Genomic DNA, 17263 nt, shown 5'->3' with positions numbered 1-17263 from the left:
CTTACCCATTATCTCATATAATTATCTTGCTCCTCATTTTTTCCTGACTTTTTCCTTTAAGGCACCATCTGTCTTAAGGTTTGAGGATATTTGTATAATATATATGAGCTGAGTTACTTTAGAGCAAAATAATATCCCTTATGATCGGTCTACTTAGAAAAGCTCTCTCAAGGGAGCATATTTTAAAACAAATGCATTAACCACTTTCTTGAATAGAATAGGCATTACTTTAAAAGTCATGTTTTAAGTAGGTGTATTGTTTAGTCCAAGTTACTTAAGCTGTCTAAACCTCAGTTTCCTCATCTTTACAATGGAGGTAAAATGGCCTACTTTACTGAATTTTTGTGAGATTTAAGTGAGATAACATGTGATAGTACATGACATATAACAAATAATAAAGTTTAGTGACTTGGCATGCATAATTATTAATGCCATATTTAAATTACATTTACAGAGTAAGACTGGGATAGATGGAACAGGTGGTTCTACATTTGCCTATTACGTGTCTTATATCTTTTGATTTTTTTAGGTACCTCAAGTCTATTGTAGAGACGATTTTGATATATAAGCATTTTGTGAAACTGACTTCAGAACAGCCCATGGCCAAGCAGGAACTTGTGGACTTCTGGATGGATTTCCTGGTTGAGGCCACAAAGACAGATGTCACTGTAGTTAGGTTTCCAGTAAGTACTCTTCACTTAACTCTAAGGACATTTATGTTTTGTTTCCTTTATTTGAAGAACATCTTGCGCTTGTGATTGTGACTGTATTAATGTGCTGGTTTTCATGCCCTAAAAAGAAAATGGTCATCTGGTTAATATATTTATTTTCTACAAATTGGTTTGCTTTAGCTTACTTTTTAAAATAACTTCTCACAATCAGAGAAATAAGATACATTTTCATGTTTTTTCCATGAAACTTGTTGGTTTCCTTTGATAAGTTGTAACGTGTGCTTCCCCAAGAAAAGATTATCTCTTAGCTCAGGAAGTCAAGATATCTCTTCAGACCAGATGAATGGCTGGTTTTCATTCGTACTACAGTTTTGTTGACATTGTCAACATCAATATCATCAACATTATTGTGGTGAAAAGTGTCAGGCTCACCTGCATTGTTACTCCATCACTACCACTTACTACCCATGTGGGTCAGAGTTAGATGCGGTGTCTCCAGTCACTTTTTACAGTGCTTTAGAGGATGGGAAATGATGCCTTATAGGTTCTGGTCTGCAACTCATGATTTTGGCTAGTCTCTATCAAATTTACATATTTAAATGTATCACACACACACACACACACACACACACACACACACGCACATACACTTTAAAAATATATTGTCCATCTCAGCTGATGCCATCCCCATACTGATAGTTCTTGGAATACCATCCAAAGCAATATAGCTTTAGTATCCAATTCAAGAATTACTGGCAACTGACTGTGTACACAGATCTCTTCCCATGTCAAGTGATGGCATAAATCTCTCTGTTTTTAGCTCTCTTTGTCTCAGTCTTTCATACTCAGAGGTGGTGACAACTCTCAATTTTTTTTTTCAATTCTTTTTATAAAATCTTGTTTTCTAGTTCTTGTTGGTAGGATCAAATGTTTCATTTAATTAAATCCATCACTGGCATTAACTCTCTTCCTTTACTCTTGCTTCCAGATGAAGCCGTAAGCTCAGCAGGATCTTTAGTTGAAAAGCCTTTCAAACTAAAACACTTCACTCTGTTTTCTAGCCTAGATAATGTGTAGTCTAGGAAAATACTTATCTCAGAGTGAGCTGGCAGCTTGCCTTTAGCTGGTGCTCTGATGGTAGTAAATGTGGTAGTGAAAGAAGACAGCACAGAACTGAAGTATTTAATCAACTGTTGCTGGACTAAGAAAGTTGGCTATGAGAGGAAACCACTCATATTAGCTATTCTGAGCTAATTTAAATGACTTTAACATGAATTAGTCTGTCATAAGGTGAATATAAAAAAAATAAAACCAGAAAATAATAAGAGAAGCTAGGAGAATATAGGTATATACTCCAGGAAAGAGAGGCTTTCTTAAGCCAGAAAGGGACCTATAAGCCCCAAAGGCAAACATTGACCAATTTGGTTTCATTAAAAATTCAAGTTTTTGTTCACCTTAAAAAAAAATCCACCATAAACATGGCAAATGCTAGGTAGGGAGAGAATATTTAATACTAGTGCTGCAAAAGGATCAATTTGTCGAATATGCAAAAAAACAAAACAAACACAAACAAGCAAAAACAACTCCTACAGACTGATAAGCAAGAGAAACAGAAAAATGGTCAAATCCTATGAAAAGGTAATTAACCTCACTAGGTAGCCAAAAAATGCAAATTAACACAAGACACCATTGTACCTCTGCCATTTTGCATGTGTGCAAATATATGTGCAGGATAAATTCCCAGAAGTGGAATAGATTCATATTGCATGTTGCCTTCTGTAGGGATGATATCAATTGACATTCCCACTGGCAATACGTGAAACTACCTGCTTTCACAGAGTCTCTCCAAACAAGTGTATTTATCAGATTTGTACTTTTGCTAAACGTATAGATGAAAAATGGCATATTGGGGTCGTTTGAGTTAGTATTTCTCTTATTATGCGTGAGTTTATGCACATAATTAAGTTCATATGTTTAAAAGACCACTCCGTGATTTTAAAAAAAGAGAAGAATTTGTTGCCAACATTTAAAAATGAAGAGAGTTGAACCTTCTGTGCTGGCTGTGAGGGAGTAGATGGTCTTGATACTGCTATAAATCGCTGTAAATCTGAGATAATCTCTTCTTGGGAAAGCACATTTTACAACTTATCAAAGGAAACCACCAAAATATATAAAACAACTGTTTGCAGGCATTAAACAGCAATCATGTGAGGGCTGCCGTCCTTGAGAGGGGAGGTACCAGAGCTGAGTCCCACCTTCACCTCCTCTTTTTTCACTAAGGTCATTTTTCTGGCTGCAGCCCAAGGAGGTGGCTTCTCCCTGGGCAGCACTGGCAGGGATCAGTGTTCAGAATCCTAAGACAGCTGGAATATGAGGGACAGGGTGTTGGAGAAGGGGGAGCCTTGACAAGTGAGCCCCAGGATTCTGCCTGCGTATTTCCCTTGAGCCCTAGGGATCGCCTCGATGGTGTGAACGAGGAGTAAGCATGTCCTGAATAAACACAAATTCCAGTCCCAATATTTGATTAAAATTGGGTTTTGGATGAAACCTACATGGCTTAAATAAACTTTATCAAGGTAAGTTCCCTTGCTGATTAGGAGATCAGGACCAGAAGTGGCAGAGAGCATCTTCTGGAAGGCTGACAAGTCTGCAGATATTCCAGAGAATAAATAATGCAGGGATAAGATGTTGGACTTTGAGCCCAGACTGTGGTCCACAAAGCATCTAGTTGAGAGTATAGAGCCCATGCTTTACAAGTAAAGGCAAAACTAAAACAAAGCTGCAATAAAAGTATGCCTTGATAAGATCAAGATCATACACTGATAATTTAACTGTTATGTAGGTGAAAAAAAACCAAAAACACAAAAACTTTGGAAAGATATTATCCTGAGTCTCTGCAATGTGTCATTCAGATGTATTAAAGATTACTAGACATTCTAAGGAGCAGGAAAAAGTGACATAATAAGAGCTAAAACCAGGCAATAGAGGTATTCCCCAAGGTGATTCTCATGTTGTAGTTCCCAGGTAAGGACGTCACATAAGTATCATACGATTTTAAGGAAAATAAAGGAAAAGATGGACAAAATGGATGGAAAGGTGGAGTATTTCAGCTGAAAAATAAAGTTTATAAAATGTCAAATGAAAAATAAGGAGAGTTCACATAAAATTCCAGATCTTTAACTACTCTTGAAAAATTAAAGGGATGGGGAATTCGTAACTGCATTCTCCCAAAGCAGCAATCTCCTGAGCCAACTGGATGCTACCATTTAAGAGGTCAATTACAGTCCCATTCATCCTGCTTCACTCACTCACCTTTTCCCCTCACTCCCTGAAATCACTGGAATTTTCTTCCCATGCTCTACTGCATAGAGAAAGGCAAGCTTCTAGTGCCTGTGGTTCTGCGTCAGTCACTATAACTCTTTGTGTCCTTAGAGTAGCAGCTTCTGTAGCTCACAGTTGTGAAGGCTGTGATAGGTCTTGATTGGGGTGATTACCTTATCTTTCTTTGGAAGTGGGTTTGACCAGGTTACTTATATTAGAAAATATTTAGGGGAGATTGGGTCAAGATGGCAGAATTGAAGGACGTGCAAGCACTCCCTCTTGCGAAAGCACCAGAATCACAATTAACTGCTGAACAGTCATCAACAGGAAGACACTGGAACTCACCAAAAAAAGATACCCCACATCCAAAGACAAAGGAGAAGCCACAATGAGACTGTAGGAGGGGCGCAATCACAGTAAAATCAAATCCCATAACTGCTGGGTAGGTGACTCAAAAACCAGAGAACAGTTATACCACAGAAGCCCACCCACTGGAGTGAAGGTTCTGAGCCCCACGTCAGGCTTCCCAACCTGAGGGTCCAGCAACAGGAGGAGGAGTTCCCAGATTCCTTTGAAGAACCAGTTAATGTAGGGATCTGAGTGTATGTATCATATTGAGAACTCCATAATGGACCATGTAACAAATAATGCTACTGGTGTGAATATTATTGAGAAGTAATCTATTTTGCAGCTAAGTGTTAGTTTAAGGGTTTGAAGGGTGATCCAATGTCAGTTTGAAATAACTTTTTCTTGGCCTATATGGACAAATATTATTGTTGGATCTAGTCTGGTAATGAAAGCATATGAGACAGACTTCAGACTTTGAAGGCTAGCGGGATTTGATTGCAGGACTTCAACAGGACTGGGGGAAACAGAGACTCCACTCTTGAAGGGCACACAAAGTAGTGTGTGCATCAGGACCCAGGGGGAAGGAGCAGTGACCCCATAGGAGACTGAACCAGACATACCTGCTAGTGTTGGAGGGTCTCCTGCAGAGGAGGGGGGTGGCTTCGTCTCACCATGAGAGCAAGGACACTGGCAGAAGAAGTTCCAGGAAGTACTCCTTGGCAGGAGCCCTCCTCAAGGCTGCCGTGAACCCCACCAAAGAGCCTGTAGCCTCCAGTGCTGGGTTCCTCAGGCTAAACAATCAACAGGGAGGGAACTCAGCCCCACCCATTAGCAGACAAGCAGATTAAAGGTTTACAGAGCTTTGCCCACCAGAGCAACACCCAGCTCTACCCACCACCAGTCTCTCCCATCAGGAAGCTTGCACAAGCCTCTTAGATAGCCTCATCCACCCGAGGGCACAGCAGAAGCAAGAAGAACTAGAGTCCTGCAGTCTGTAGAACGAAAACCACATTCACAGAAAGATAGCCAATGAAAAGGCAGAAGACTATGTACCAGAGGAAGGAACAAGATAAAACTCAGGAAAACAATTAAATGAAGTGGAGACAGGCAACTTTCCAGACAAAGAATTCAGAATAATGATAGTGAAGATGATCCAGGACCTCGGAAAAAGAATGGAGGACAAGATCAAGCAGATGTAAGAAATGTTTAACAAAGACCTACAGGAATTAAAGAAAAAACACCTAGAAGAATTAAAGAACAAACAGAGATGAAGAGTACAATAAATGACATGAAAAAGACACTAGAAGGAATCACTAGCAGAATAACTGAGGCAAAAGAACGGATAAGTGACCTGGAAGACAGAATGGTAGAATTCACAGCTGCAGAACAGAATAAAGAAAAAAGAATGAAAAGAAATGAAGACAGCCTGAGACTTCTGGGACAACATTAAACACACCAACATTTGCATTATAGGGGTCCCAGAAGGAGAAGAGACAGAGAAAGGACCCGAGAAAATATTTGAAGAGATTATAGTTGAAAACTTCCCTAACATGGGAAAGGAAATAGTCACCCAAGTCCAGGAAGTGCAGAGAGTCCCAGGCAGGATAAACCCAAGGAGAAACACGCCAAGACACATAGTAATCAAACTGACAAAAATTAAAGAAAAATTATTAAAAGCAACAAGGGAAAAATGACAAATAATATACAAGGAAACTCCCATAAGGTTAATAGCTTATTTCTCAGCAGAAACTCTACAAGCCAGAAGGGAGTGGCACAATATATTTAAAGTGATGAAAGGGAAGAACCTACAACCAAAATTACTCTACCTGGCAAGGCTGTCATTCAAATTCGATGGAGAAATCCAAAGCTTTACAGACAAGCAAAAGATAAGAGAATTCAGCGCCACCAAATCAGCTCTACAACAAATGCTAAAGAAACTTCTATAAGTGGGAAACACAAGAGAAGAAAAGGACTTACAAAAATAAACCCAAAACAATTAAGAAAATGGTAACAGCAACATACATATGAATAATTACCTTAAATGTGAATGGATTAAATGCTCCAACCAAAAGACACAGGTGCACTGAATGGATACAAAAACAAGACCCATATGTATGCTGCCTACAAGAGACCCACTTCAGACCTAGGAACACATATAGACTGAAAGTGAGGGGATGGAAAAAGATATTCCATGCAAATGGAAATCAAAAGAAAGCTGGAGTAGCAATACTCATATCAGATAAAAGAGACTTTAAAATAAAAATGTTGCAAAAGACAAGGAAGTACACTACATAATGATCAAGGGATCAATTCAAGAAGAAGATACAACAATTATAAATATATATGCACCCAACTTAGGAGCACTTCAATATGTAAGGCAAATGCTAACACCTATGAGAGAGGAAATTGACAGTAACACAGTGGTAGTGGGGGACTTTAACACCTCACTTACACCAATGGACAGATCATCCAGACAGAAAATTAATAAGGAAACACAAGCTTAAAATGACACAATAGACCAAATAGATTTAATTGATATTTATGGGACATTCCATCCGAAAACAGCAGATTACACTTTCTTCTCAAGTGCACATGGAACATTCTCTAGGATAGATCACACCTTGAGTCACAAATCAAGCCTTGGTAAATTTAAGAAAATGGAAATCATATCAAGCATCTTTTCCAACCAAAACGCTATGAGATTAGAAATGAATAACAGGGAAGAAAACACAAAAAACACAAACACATGGAGGCTAAACAATACGTTACTAAATAACCAAGAGATCACTGAAGAAATCAAGGAGGAAATCAAAAAATACCTAGAGACAAATGACAACGAAAACATGACGATCCAAAACCTATGAGATGCAGCAAAAGCAGTTCTAAGAGGGAAGTTCATAGCAATACAATCCTACCTCAAGAAACAAGAAAAATCTCAAATAAACAATCTAACCTTACACCTAAAGCAACTAGAGAAAGAACAAACAAAACCCCAAGTTAGTAGATAGAAAGAAACCATAAAGATCAGAGCAGAAATAAATGAAATAGAAACAAAAAAATAATACCAAAGATCAACAAAACTAAAAGCTGGCTCACTGAGAAGCAAAATTGATAAACCTTTAGCCAGACTCATCAAGAAAAAGAGGGAGAGGACTCAATCAATAAAACTTGAAATGAAAAAGGAGAAGTTACAACGGATACCGCAGAAATACAAAGCATCCTAAGAGACTACTACAAGCAGCTCTATGCCAATAAAATGGACAACCTGAAAGAAATGGACAAATTCTTAGAAAGGTATAACCTTACAAGACTGAACCAGGAAGAAATAGAAAATATGAACAGACCAATCACAAGTATTGAAATTGAAACTGTGATTAAAAATTTTCCAACAAACAAAAGTCCAGGACCAGATGGCTTCACAGGTGAATTCTATCAAACATTTAGAGAAGAATTAACACCCATCCTGCTCAAACTCCAAAAAATTGCAGAGGAAGGAACACTCCCAAACTCATTCTACGAGGCCACCATCATCCTGATACCAAAACCAGACAAGGATGCTACAAGAAAAGAAGATTACAGACCAATATTGCTGAGTAATATAGATGCAAAAATCCTCAACAAAATACCAGGAAACAGAATCCAACAACACATTAAAAGTATCATATACAATGACCAAGTGGGATTTAACCCAGGGATGCAAGAATTCTTCAATATATGCAAATCAATCAATGTGATACAGCATATTAACAAACTGAAGAATAAAAACCATATGATCGTCTCAATAGATGCAGAAAAAGCTTTTGAGAAAATTCAACACCATTTTTTTTTTTAATAAATTTATTTATTTATGGCTGTGTTGGATCTTTGCTGCTGTGTGTGGGCTTTCTCTAGTTGCGGTGAGCGGGGGCTACTCTTTGTTGTGGTGCACAAGCTTCTCATTGCAGTGGCTTCTCTTGTTGCAGAGCACATGCTCTAGGCGCACGGGCTTCAGTAGTTATGGCTCACAGGCTCTAGAGCGCAGGCTCAGTAGTTATGGCGCACAGGCTTAGTTGCTCCTTGGCATGTGAGATCTTTCCAGACCAGGGCTCGAACCTGTGCCCCCCTGCATTGGCAGGTGGATTCTTAACCACTGCACCACCAAGGAAGTCCCAACACCCATTTTTGATAAAAACTATCCTGAAAGTGGACATAGAGGGAACCTACCTCAACATAATAAAAGCCATATATGACAGATCCATAGCAAACATCATTTTCAATGGTGAAAAACTGAAAGCATTTCTTCTAAGATCAGGAACAAGGCAAAGATGTCCACTCTTGCCACTATTATTCAACATAGTTTTGGAAGTCCTAGCCACAGCAATCGGAGAAGAAAAAGAAATAAAAGGAATACAGATTGGAAAGGAAAAGCAAAACTGTCACTGTTTGCAGATGACATGATAGTATACATAGAGAATCCTAAAGATGCCACCAGAAAACTACTAGAGCTAATCAATGAATTTGGTAAAGTTGCAGGATACAAAATTAATGCACAGAAATCTCTTGCATTCCTATACACTAATCATCATTATGATGAAAGAGAAATACTCCCATGTACCACTGCAACAAAAGGAAATACTCCCATGTACCACTGCAACAAAAAGGAAAAAATACCTAGGAATAAACCTACCTAGGGAGACAAAAGACTTGTATGCAGAAAACTATAAACACTGATGAAAGAAATTAAAGATGATACCAACAGATGGAGAGATATACCATGTTCTTGAATTGGAACAATCAATATTGTGAAAATGACTATTCTACCCAAAGCAATCTACAGATTCAATGCAATCCCTATCAAATTACCAATGGCATTTTTTACAGAACTAGAACAAAAAATCTTAAAATTTGTATGGAGACACAAAAGACCCTGAATAACCAAAACAGTCTTGAGGGGAAAAAACGGAGCCAGAGGAATCAGACTCTCTGACTTCAGACTATATTACAAAGCTACAGTAATCAAGACAGTATGGTACTGGCACAAAAACAGGAAGATCAATGGAACAGGATAGAAAGCCCAGAGATAAACCAACACACCTTGTGTCAACTAATCTATGACAAAGAAGGCAAGGATATACAATGGAGAAAAGACAGACTCTTCAATAAGTGGTGCTGGGAAAAGTGGACAGGTACATGTAAAAGAATGAAATTAGAACACTCCCTAACACCATACACAAAAATAAACTCAAAATGGATTAAAGACCTAAATGTAAGACCGGACACTATAAAACTCTTAGAGGAAAACATAGGAAGAACACTCTTTGACATAAATCACAGCAAGATCTTTTTTGACCCACCTCATAGAGAAATGAAAATAAAAATGAAAATAAACAAATGGGACCTAATGAAACTTAAAAGCTTTTGCACAGCAAAGGATACTATAAACAGGACGAAAAGGCAACCCTCTGAATAGGAGAAATATTTGCAAATGAATCAATGGACAAAAGATTAATCTCCAAAATATATAAACAGCTCATCCAGCTCAATATTAAAAAAAACAAACAACCCAATTAAAAAATGGGCAGAAGACCTAAATAGACATCTCTCCAAAGAAGACATACAGATGGCCAAGAGGCACATGAAAAGCTGCTCAGCATCACTAATTATTAGAGAAATGCAAATCAAAACTACAATGAGGTGTATCACCTCACACCAGTTAGATTGTGCATCATCAGAAAATCTAGAAACAACAAATGCTGGAGAGGGTGTGGAGAAAAGGGAACCCTCTTGCACTGTTGGTGGGAATGTGAATTGATAAAGCCACCATGGAAAACAGTATGGAGCTTCCTTAAAAAACTAAAAATAGAATTACCATATGACCCAGCAATCCCACTACTGGGCATATACCCAGAGAAAACCGTAATTCCAAAAGACACATGTGGGCTTCCCTTTTGATGCAGTGGTTGAGAGTCCGCCTGCCAATGCAGGGGACACGGGTTCGTGCCCCGGTCCAGGAAGATCCCACATGCTGCGGAGCGGCTAGGCCCATGAGCCATGTCTGCTGAGCCTGCGCGTCCGAAGCCTGTGCTCCACAACAGGCGAGACCACAACAGTGAGAGGCCCGCGTACCACAAAAAAAAAAAAAAAAAAAAAGACACACGCACCCCAGTGTTCATTGCAGCACTATTTACAATAGCCAGGTCATGGAAGCAACCTAAATGCCCATCGACAGACGAATAGATAAGGAAGATATGGTACATATATACAATGGAATATTAATCAGCCATAAAAAGGAATGAAATTGGGTCATTTGTTGAGATGTGGATAAATCTAGAGACTGTCAAACGGAGTGAAGTCAGAAAGAGAAAAACAAATATCGTATATTAACGCATGTATGTGGAACCTAGAAGAATGGTACAGATGACCCGGTTTGCAGGGCAGAAATAGAGACACAGATGTAGAGAACAAGCATATGGACACCAAGGGGGGAAAGCAGGGTGGGGCGGTGGTGGTGGTGGTGTGATGAATTGGGAGATTGGGGTTGACATTTATATACTAATATATATAAAAAAGATAAGAACCTGCTGTATAAAAATAAAATACAAAAAAAAAAAAGAAAATATTTAATTTAATTGTCTTCATTTATCTCACTACCATATCCATTCTCATGCTTCCAAGAAATAAGTGTGACCCTGGGCAAAAGAAAAGAGGAGAAAGTTTCTTTGGGAAATGAAAGGTCCCATCATTTATTATTATTTGAGTTCAGGTTGATTTATTCTTTTTCCTGACCTCTCTTCTGTGTATATTTTCTTTCCTTCCTACATTGGAGACCATCAACCCATCACTTAATGTCAGGCAAGAAGAAGAGGAGGTGGTGTTTTCACAGACGCTATAGGAGCTTAGATATGTACCTCTACTTAATATCTGCTCTTCAGAGTTTACAGGCCTTGCTGTCTTCCTTCACACTTCAGAAGTTAGCCGTTAATTGTAATGTTAACCTATATAAAAGACTAGAAACTAAAAGCAAGAATGTGTATACTCTCTAGCAAGTTGTATCTAGCTGGTTTTGTCAAATTGCCTCCTTTTTTCTTGTCTTTTCTCAGGCTTTCTGTGACATCCACAGCACGTGCTACAAATTCTTTACATTTTGTCGTTTCAAAGGCCAGTTCAAAGGGCTCAGCGAGCATTAGAGAATAATAATTTCAACCAGTTTTTTATTCCGTATCTCAAGATAAGAAACACATAGTTCATATTTTATCTATTAGAAATATTTGAGACAATACCACCATCGTTTAAGAAGACAGGAGATAACCTGTGCTGTGCTTTTCTAATGTTAGATAGCAGGCCACGTCATTAGGGAACAAGGTATGTTCTCATTGTCATCGGAGTGACTTGGGTGCGATTTTGGGAGACCCACCTTTTATTCCCTATTATTCGTTTTAATTTCACAAACACTGGGATACTCAGATTTGAGAGCACCATTTCTGCCAAATTCAGGTTGAATATTAATGATTTTCATTATTATTCATTGGTGCCACTTAGCTGTTGATGGGAATTTGGACCTTGATTCACACAATATGTTTCTGAATCAGACTATGTTCCCCAGTGGGCTCTTACTGTGTGTTTATTTTGATACATGTCATCTTATTTTCATAGCTAGAGCCTGACCAAGAATTCGTTATGCCCTTAAAGTTTTTTATGCTCAAGTAAAGAAAATTTTGTCTTTCTAATCCCCTTTCTCTAGTTCTCTGTACCTGAACTTAAAGAAAAAGTATTCCAGTTTCTCTGAGTGTTAAGTATTTTCTTTTCTTTCCAAGTATTTCTACTTAAGACTGCACAGAAATTTTGAGCTAGATAGGTGCCTTTAAGTGTTTGTACAAATAGGTAATATCTGTAGCACCTTTGAAATCAGGGCACGTGTGGCATTTTAATGTTATTTGCTCCTAATATGAGATATTAGCAATAATATAATACATCATCCAGTCCTTTGATGGAGATTCTCATCTCACTTGTCATATATCCCTCATATATCTCCAAAACAGGAGCACAGTTAAAGTCTCTTTCTCTCACAAAGTTTAAATCATTATTAAAGATACCAGTCTTATCTTTTTTTTTTCTTTTTTTGCGGTACGCGGGCCTCTCACTGTTGTGGCCTCTCCCGTTGCGGAGCACAGGCTCCGGACGCGCAGGCTTAGTGGCCATGGCTCACGGGCCCAGCCACTCCGCGGCATGTGGGATCTTCCCGGACAGGGGCACGAACCCGTGTCCCCTGCATCGGCAGGCGGACTCTCAACCACTGTGCCACCAGGGAAGCCCACCGGTCTTATCTGGAAGGCAGTGCAAAAACATTTTATTATTTCATGCAACTACGTTCATTTCTTTGGTTTATATATAAAACTCTTTCAATAATAATCAAAATCATTTCTCAATCCCTTTATAAGGGTATGAAAACCATACTACTACATCTTTATGGTAAGGTGTGGCCGCAGAAAATCAAAAATAAGTATGTGACACTCTATATATGGAATCTTTTCTGTGCACAGAATTATTTGTTTTACCACATTTCTGCCTTTCTTTGACACATTTATATTTATAGAAATAGATTATGGGAAAAGAATATGAAAAAGAATAGATATGTATCTATGTGTAACTGAATCAGTTTTCTGTACACCTGAAACATTGTAAATTAACTATAAAAAAATGAAATTTTTTTAAAAACTGAAATAAAAGATTCTGTATTGATTATAAGATAAAACAAAAGTTTTTGAATATATATATATACATGTGTGTGTGTGTATATATATATATATATATGTATATATATAAAATTAGTATATTCCCTGGGGATAGCAAACCAACATATGGATTTCAAACATTTATTTCTAATTTCTTTAGCAATGAAAGGTGATGCATTATTGGAATTTATAATAATTGTTTAATACCATAAAATGCTCAAAGGACTCATAGGGGTAGCAACAATCAGAAGTTAAAATGGTTTTACTCCAGCGTTGGACTCAGCCTCATCCGTTAATCTCCTGTGTCAGTGCAGTGTTGTTATAACAGCTCTAAATGGCTTAAATCTTAAGTCACTAATATTAGCCTTATATTTTCAAGGTATTAATATTAGAACCAACCAAAATCTATCAACCTTCGTATTTGTCTATCAACAATGAAGTGGAGGAAAAGACAATATCTATCTGGCACGTACTTCCTGATGACAAGGTAAATTGTGCAATTATTAAGACAAGAGTATTCGTAGCGAAGGACTTTAGACCCCTTGGGCATTTATATATTCCAGCAAATATATACATTAGTTAAGAAGAAATAGCTTCCTGTGTATTTATCTTGGCATAAATACATTCTGTAGTATAAAAACTGTTAGATTTTGGTTACGGATTTCATTCACTTAATAAAATATAATTCAACTGTTTGTATTTTTATTATAGATGGCATAGTCCTCCAAAGGGCACCCAAAATGGGATTGTTTCTGTTTTACAAATTCATGCTATAAATTAAATTATGTGCCAAAGACCTGATACTTAAAATATATGATTTAAAGGATGCATATCTTAATTCTAGGAAGCCTGTCAGAATAACGCTATTTCTAGTCTTACGGTGTTATGATTAGAGTTATAATTGCATCTCGCTGGTTGGTTATCAGAGTAACTGCTACATTTCAGGTTACCGCTGACTTATGTGCTGGGTATAACATGAGGTGGGCTGCGCTGCCACTGGTTTTCAAAAGAATCTTGAATGCTCTCATTTCCACTCATAACCATCATTTGGATAATCCTTACATTTCTATATTTCATCAGTTTTAATGCATGTACAAATCATCCTACTATTTTTTTAAAATAGAAACTTTTCAAGAGCTGATTCCAGTCCATAGGATAAACCACAGAAATGAGGAGTCTTGTGGCAAAGTAGTTTTGTGGGTTTTTTTTAATTACTTTGTAAAATACCCTTCTCATTTTCCTTAAACATCATCCGTGCACTCAGCAAATCTTTATGGAGCACTTAGTCTGTGACAGGCACTACCAGGCTCTGTGTTAAGCACGAGGAAAACAGTGTATACAAAATAGGCCAGATTCCTGCCCAGGAGTTTACCTTCTACTCAGGGAACCAGAAGATAAACAAATAAATAAAAGATATAGGCACATTAAATGGTGAAAAGCGGGAAATAAAGCAGAAAAGGCAATTAGGAAGACTATTTGAGGGTATGGGGTTGCAGTTTTTTAAAATGTCAGTGTCAGTTTTTTGAAATGTCTGAGTCAACAGACCTGGGCTCAAATCCCTTGGGCAACATGGCATCTCCAAGCTGCGGTGTCCTCATCTGTGGAATGGAATAATAATATCCACCTCAAAAGTTGTGAAATTAATCAAAATAATGTAGGTAGAGTCTACTGCACAGAGCCTGACATATAATGAATACCGAGTGTATTTTAACAACAGTAACAAAAACAGTAATAAAATTGCGGCAGTACGCAAACCCTAACATTGAAAGCCCAGAATTTAACCCTGCTCTTCTCCTTAGATGACATGGCAGCAATCATTTGGGAGGTTGTTCGTGTTATATTAGGGAACTGTGATATTGCAATTTATAGTAAGAAATATATATTTGATCATAGGCCCTGTTTCTGCCACAGAGTTCCTAAAATCCTTGAATTTCTTAGGTGCTGAGAGCCACAGAGGTGTCTTTTGTTATGTTAATGAGGTGATGTTTGGAAAACACCTAAGGATGGGGTCTGGTTGCCAGGGGAACCAACCAGGTGATTAGAGGATTGGAACTTTCATCCCCACACCCCTGACCTCCAGGGAGGGGACAGCGGCTCTGGTAAATTAATTGAACTGAAGGAGGGGGTCCTTGGAACCTCCAGTCTCTACTCCACTTGGAGTGGTGCCGTCATGATGAAATTGATAATGACTAATATATCTATATGCATCTCATTAACCTTGTTTTAAAGTACACAGTGTCTTATTTACATTATTTTAAATTATATGCATACATGTTCTCATAAGCAGAAGTAGAGTAGCCATCCACTTGAAACTACAAAACCAAGAGAGGTTAGAGACATGAACGTTATTATCTGGGAGAGATTTTCAGAAGCTTGATTGGGAAGAGCAAGGTTATCCAAGGACACTTGGAAACAGAATGTGGCTAAAGGAATTAGCGATTAGCCAGACCCTGAGAGTGAGTGGAGAGCCAGAAGTTATTTGGAAGACAGAAAAAGAAGAGAAAGTAAGCCAGAAATTTTTGGAAAAAGAGTACTATTTCCAGTTGTCATTATTTTCTTTTTCTGGAGGTTCTATGTTCAGTACAGTTAGCCTTGTTTTGATTCTCTTATGTTTTGTGACAATTGTAGAGACAATTTTTATATTATGCTAAGAAGTATATTAGGATATAAATTAGTACATTAAGAAGATTTATAGATTTAGGCTGTGAATTGTCCTGCTTCCATTTTTACCACCTTTTGATCAAGAAATATTACATTTGCATTGTCCCCACTGCCTATTACCTTTAGTGCTAAAAATAGTCCTTGTTCAAAAATGTAAGCTTTCTTAAATCAATCTGTTTCCATTTTAAATTTTTGTCAGTTTCTTTGCAAACCCTAGTTCTATCCATAATGTGTTCATTACCACTACCATTTTCTCTGTTTTTTAAAATAGAAATGATATAACTGGAATGAGGACAAGCAATGAAGATAACTTTGTTATTATTTTATTAGTTTAAAGCAACTGTAATGGCTGTAATTAAATAACAGATAAGCAACAGGTTTTATAGGTCTTACTGTTAAACAGGAAGTGGTTTTTTGGTCATGGAATGTTTAATTTTTTTCCTCTGAAAGTGGAAAAACAGAGTGTTGCTTTTCATTTATCATATTTATTTCTCTACTCCCTCTCTCAGTATTTTCATTCTAAAATGTGGGATGAACAGTTATACGAGCTAGTATATACTTTATATTGCAATTTTCAAAACTTTAAGGTCATTATACCAAGTCCCAAGAGTTCAGGGAGTCTTTGAGAGTTACTCTATGGTCAGGGGCAAATTAATTGAAATCCCAGTCCTTTAACAGCTCTCCCTGGTTGCCGCTTAAAGTAAGTTGGTGCTTGAAGAAAGTCTTCATGAATACCTGAAAGAAAAACCTAGAATGAAGAAGAGAGAAGTTATTTGCAAGATATTTTAAATCGTTGTTATTTAGAATTCCCCTCCTTTGAGGGTTGAAGCTAAGCACTCCTGGCCTATCTGGTGGCTTGTCAGGCCAAGGTAGCAGGGTCCCAGTGGAGGACTTGGTGTTGACTCCCCTCCCTCACTCCAGCTCCGACCAGTGGCCACTCAGAGAAGACCCGGGAAATTTCTTAGGGGAATATATTAATCCCAGATTCTAGATTTTGATGATATGATGCTCTCATCCATCAAGGAAGTTTTTAACTACAAAATTCCCAACTAAAAGTGGCTTAAGTAATAAGGAAACATTGTCCCATATTACAAGAACTTCTGAGGTGGATCATTCTGGGGGTAATTTCAGCGGCTTGACAGTGTCAGAATTCTGGTTGGCTTCTCTATGTGCTCTTGTTTTTTCTCTTGTGGTCTTAAATAGCAACTCCAAGCATCACTTCATGTGGACAGCATCCAAAGAAGGTTAGGGCCTTTCCCCTGGACCAAAAGTTACATCACATGTCCATGCCTAAGGCAATCACCAGCAAGGGAAATGGGCTTACCATGGCCAATTTAGGGAATCAATTTCACCGTCCCTAAACCTTGCCACCTGAACCTGAACAAAATTCATTTTTTCTTAGCAAAGAAGGATGGGAATGGCTGTCGCCTGGGGAGCCAGCAGTGTCTGCCACAGGCATTCCTGCCATCTTAACTCAGTATTAATTCCTTGTCTTCATTCTTGCCCTAGCTGGGGCATAGCATCTGAGGCTAACCAGTTTCAAGAAATTGG

At 38.0% G+C, this 17263-nt stretch overlaps 1 protein-coding gene across 2 annotated transcripts in view; it reads left to right on the top strand.

Annotated features, from left to right (window-relative positions):
* The window catches only part of MAP3K5 (mitogen-activated protein kinase kinase kinase 5), a 218375-nt gene that overhangs the window by 128620 nt on the left and 72492 nt on the right, over positions 1-17263 (top strand). For both annotated transcript variants that reach the window (XM_030853368.3, XM_060283713.1), the window contains exons 10-11: positions 530-683; positions 13431-13538. In XM_030853368.3, the coding sequence (XP_030709228.1) occupies positions 530-683; positions 13431-13538 (262 nt within the window). The remainder of the gene's footprint in view (positions 1-529; positions 684-13430; positions 13539-17263) is intronic.

This window comes from Globicephala melas, chromosome 14, assembly GCF_963455315.2.
Source record: "Globicephala melas chromosome 14, mGloMel1.2, whole genome shotgun sequence".
NCBI classification, from domain to species: domain Eukaryota; kingdom Metazoa; phylum Chordata; class Mammalia; order Artiodactyla; family Delphinidae; genus Globicephala; species Globicephala melas.
This window is presented reverse-complemented; position numbering and strand designations above follow the sequence as displayed.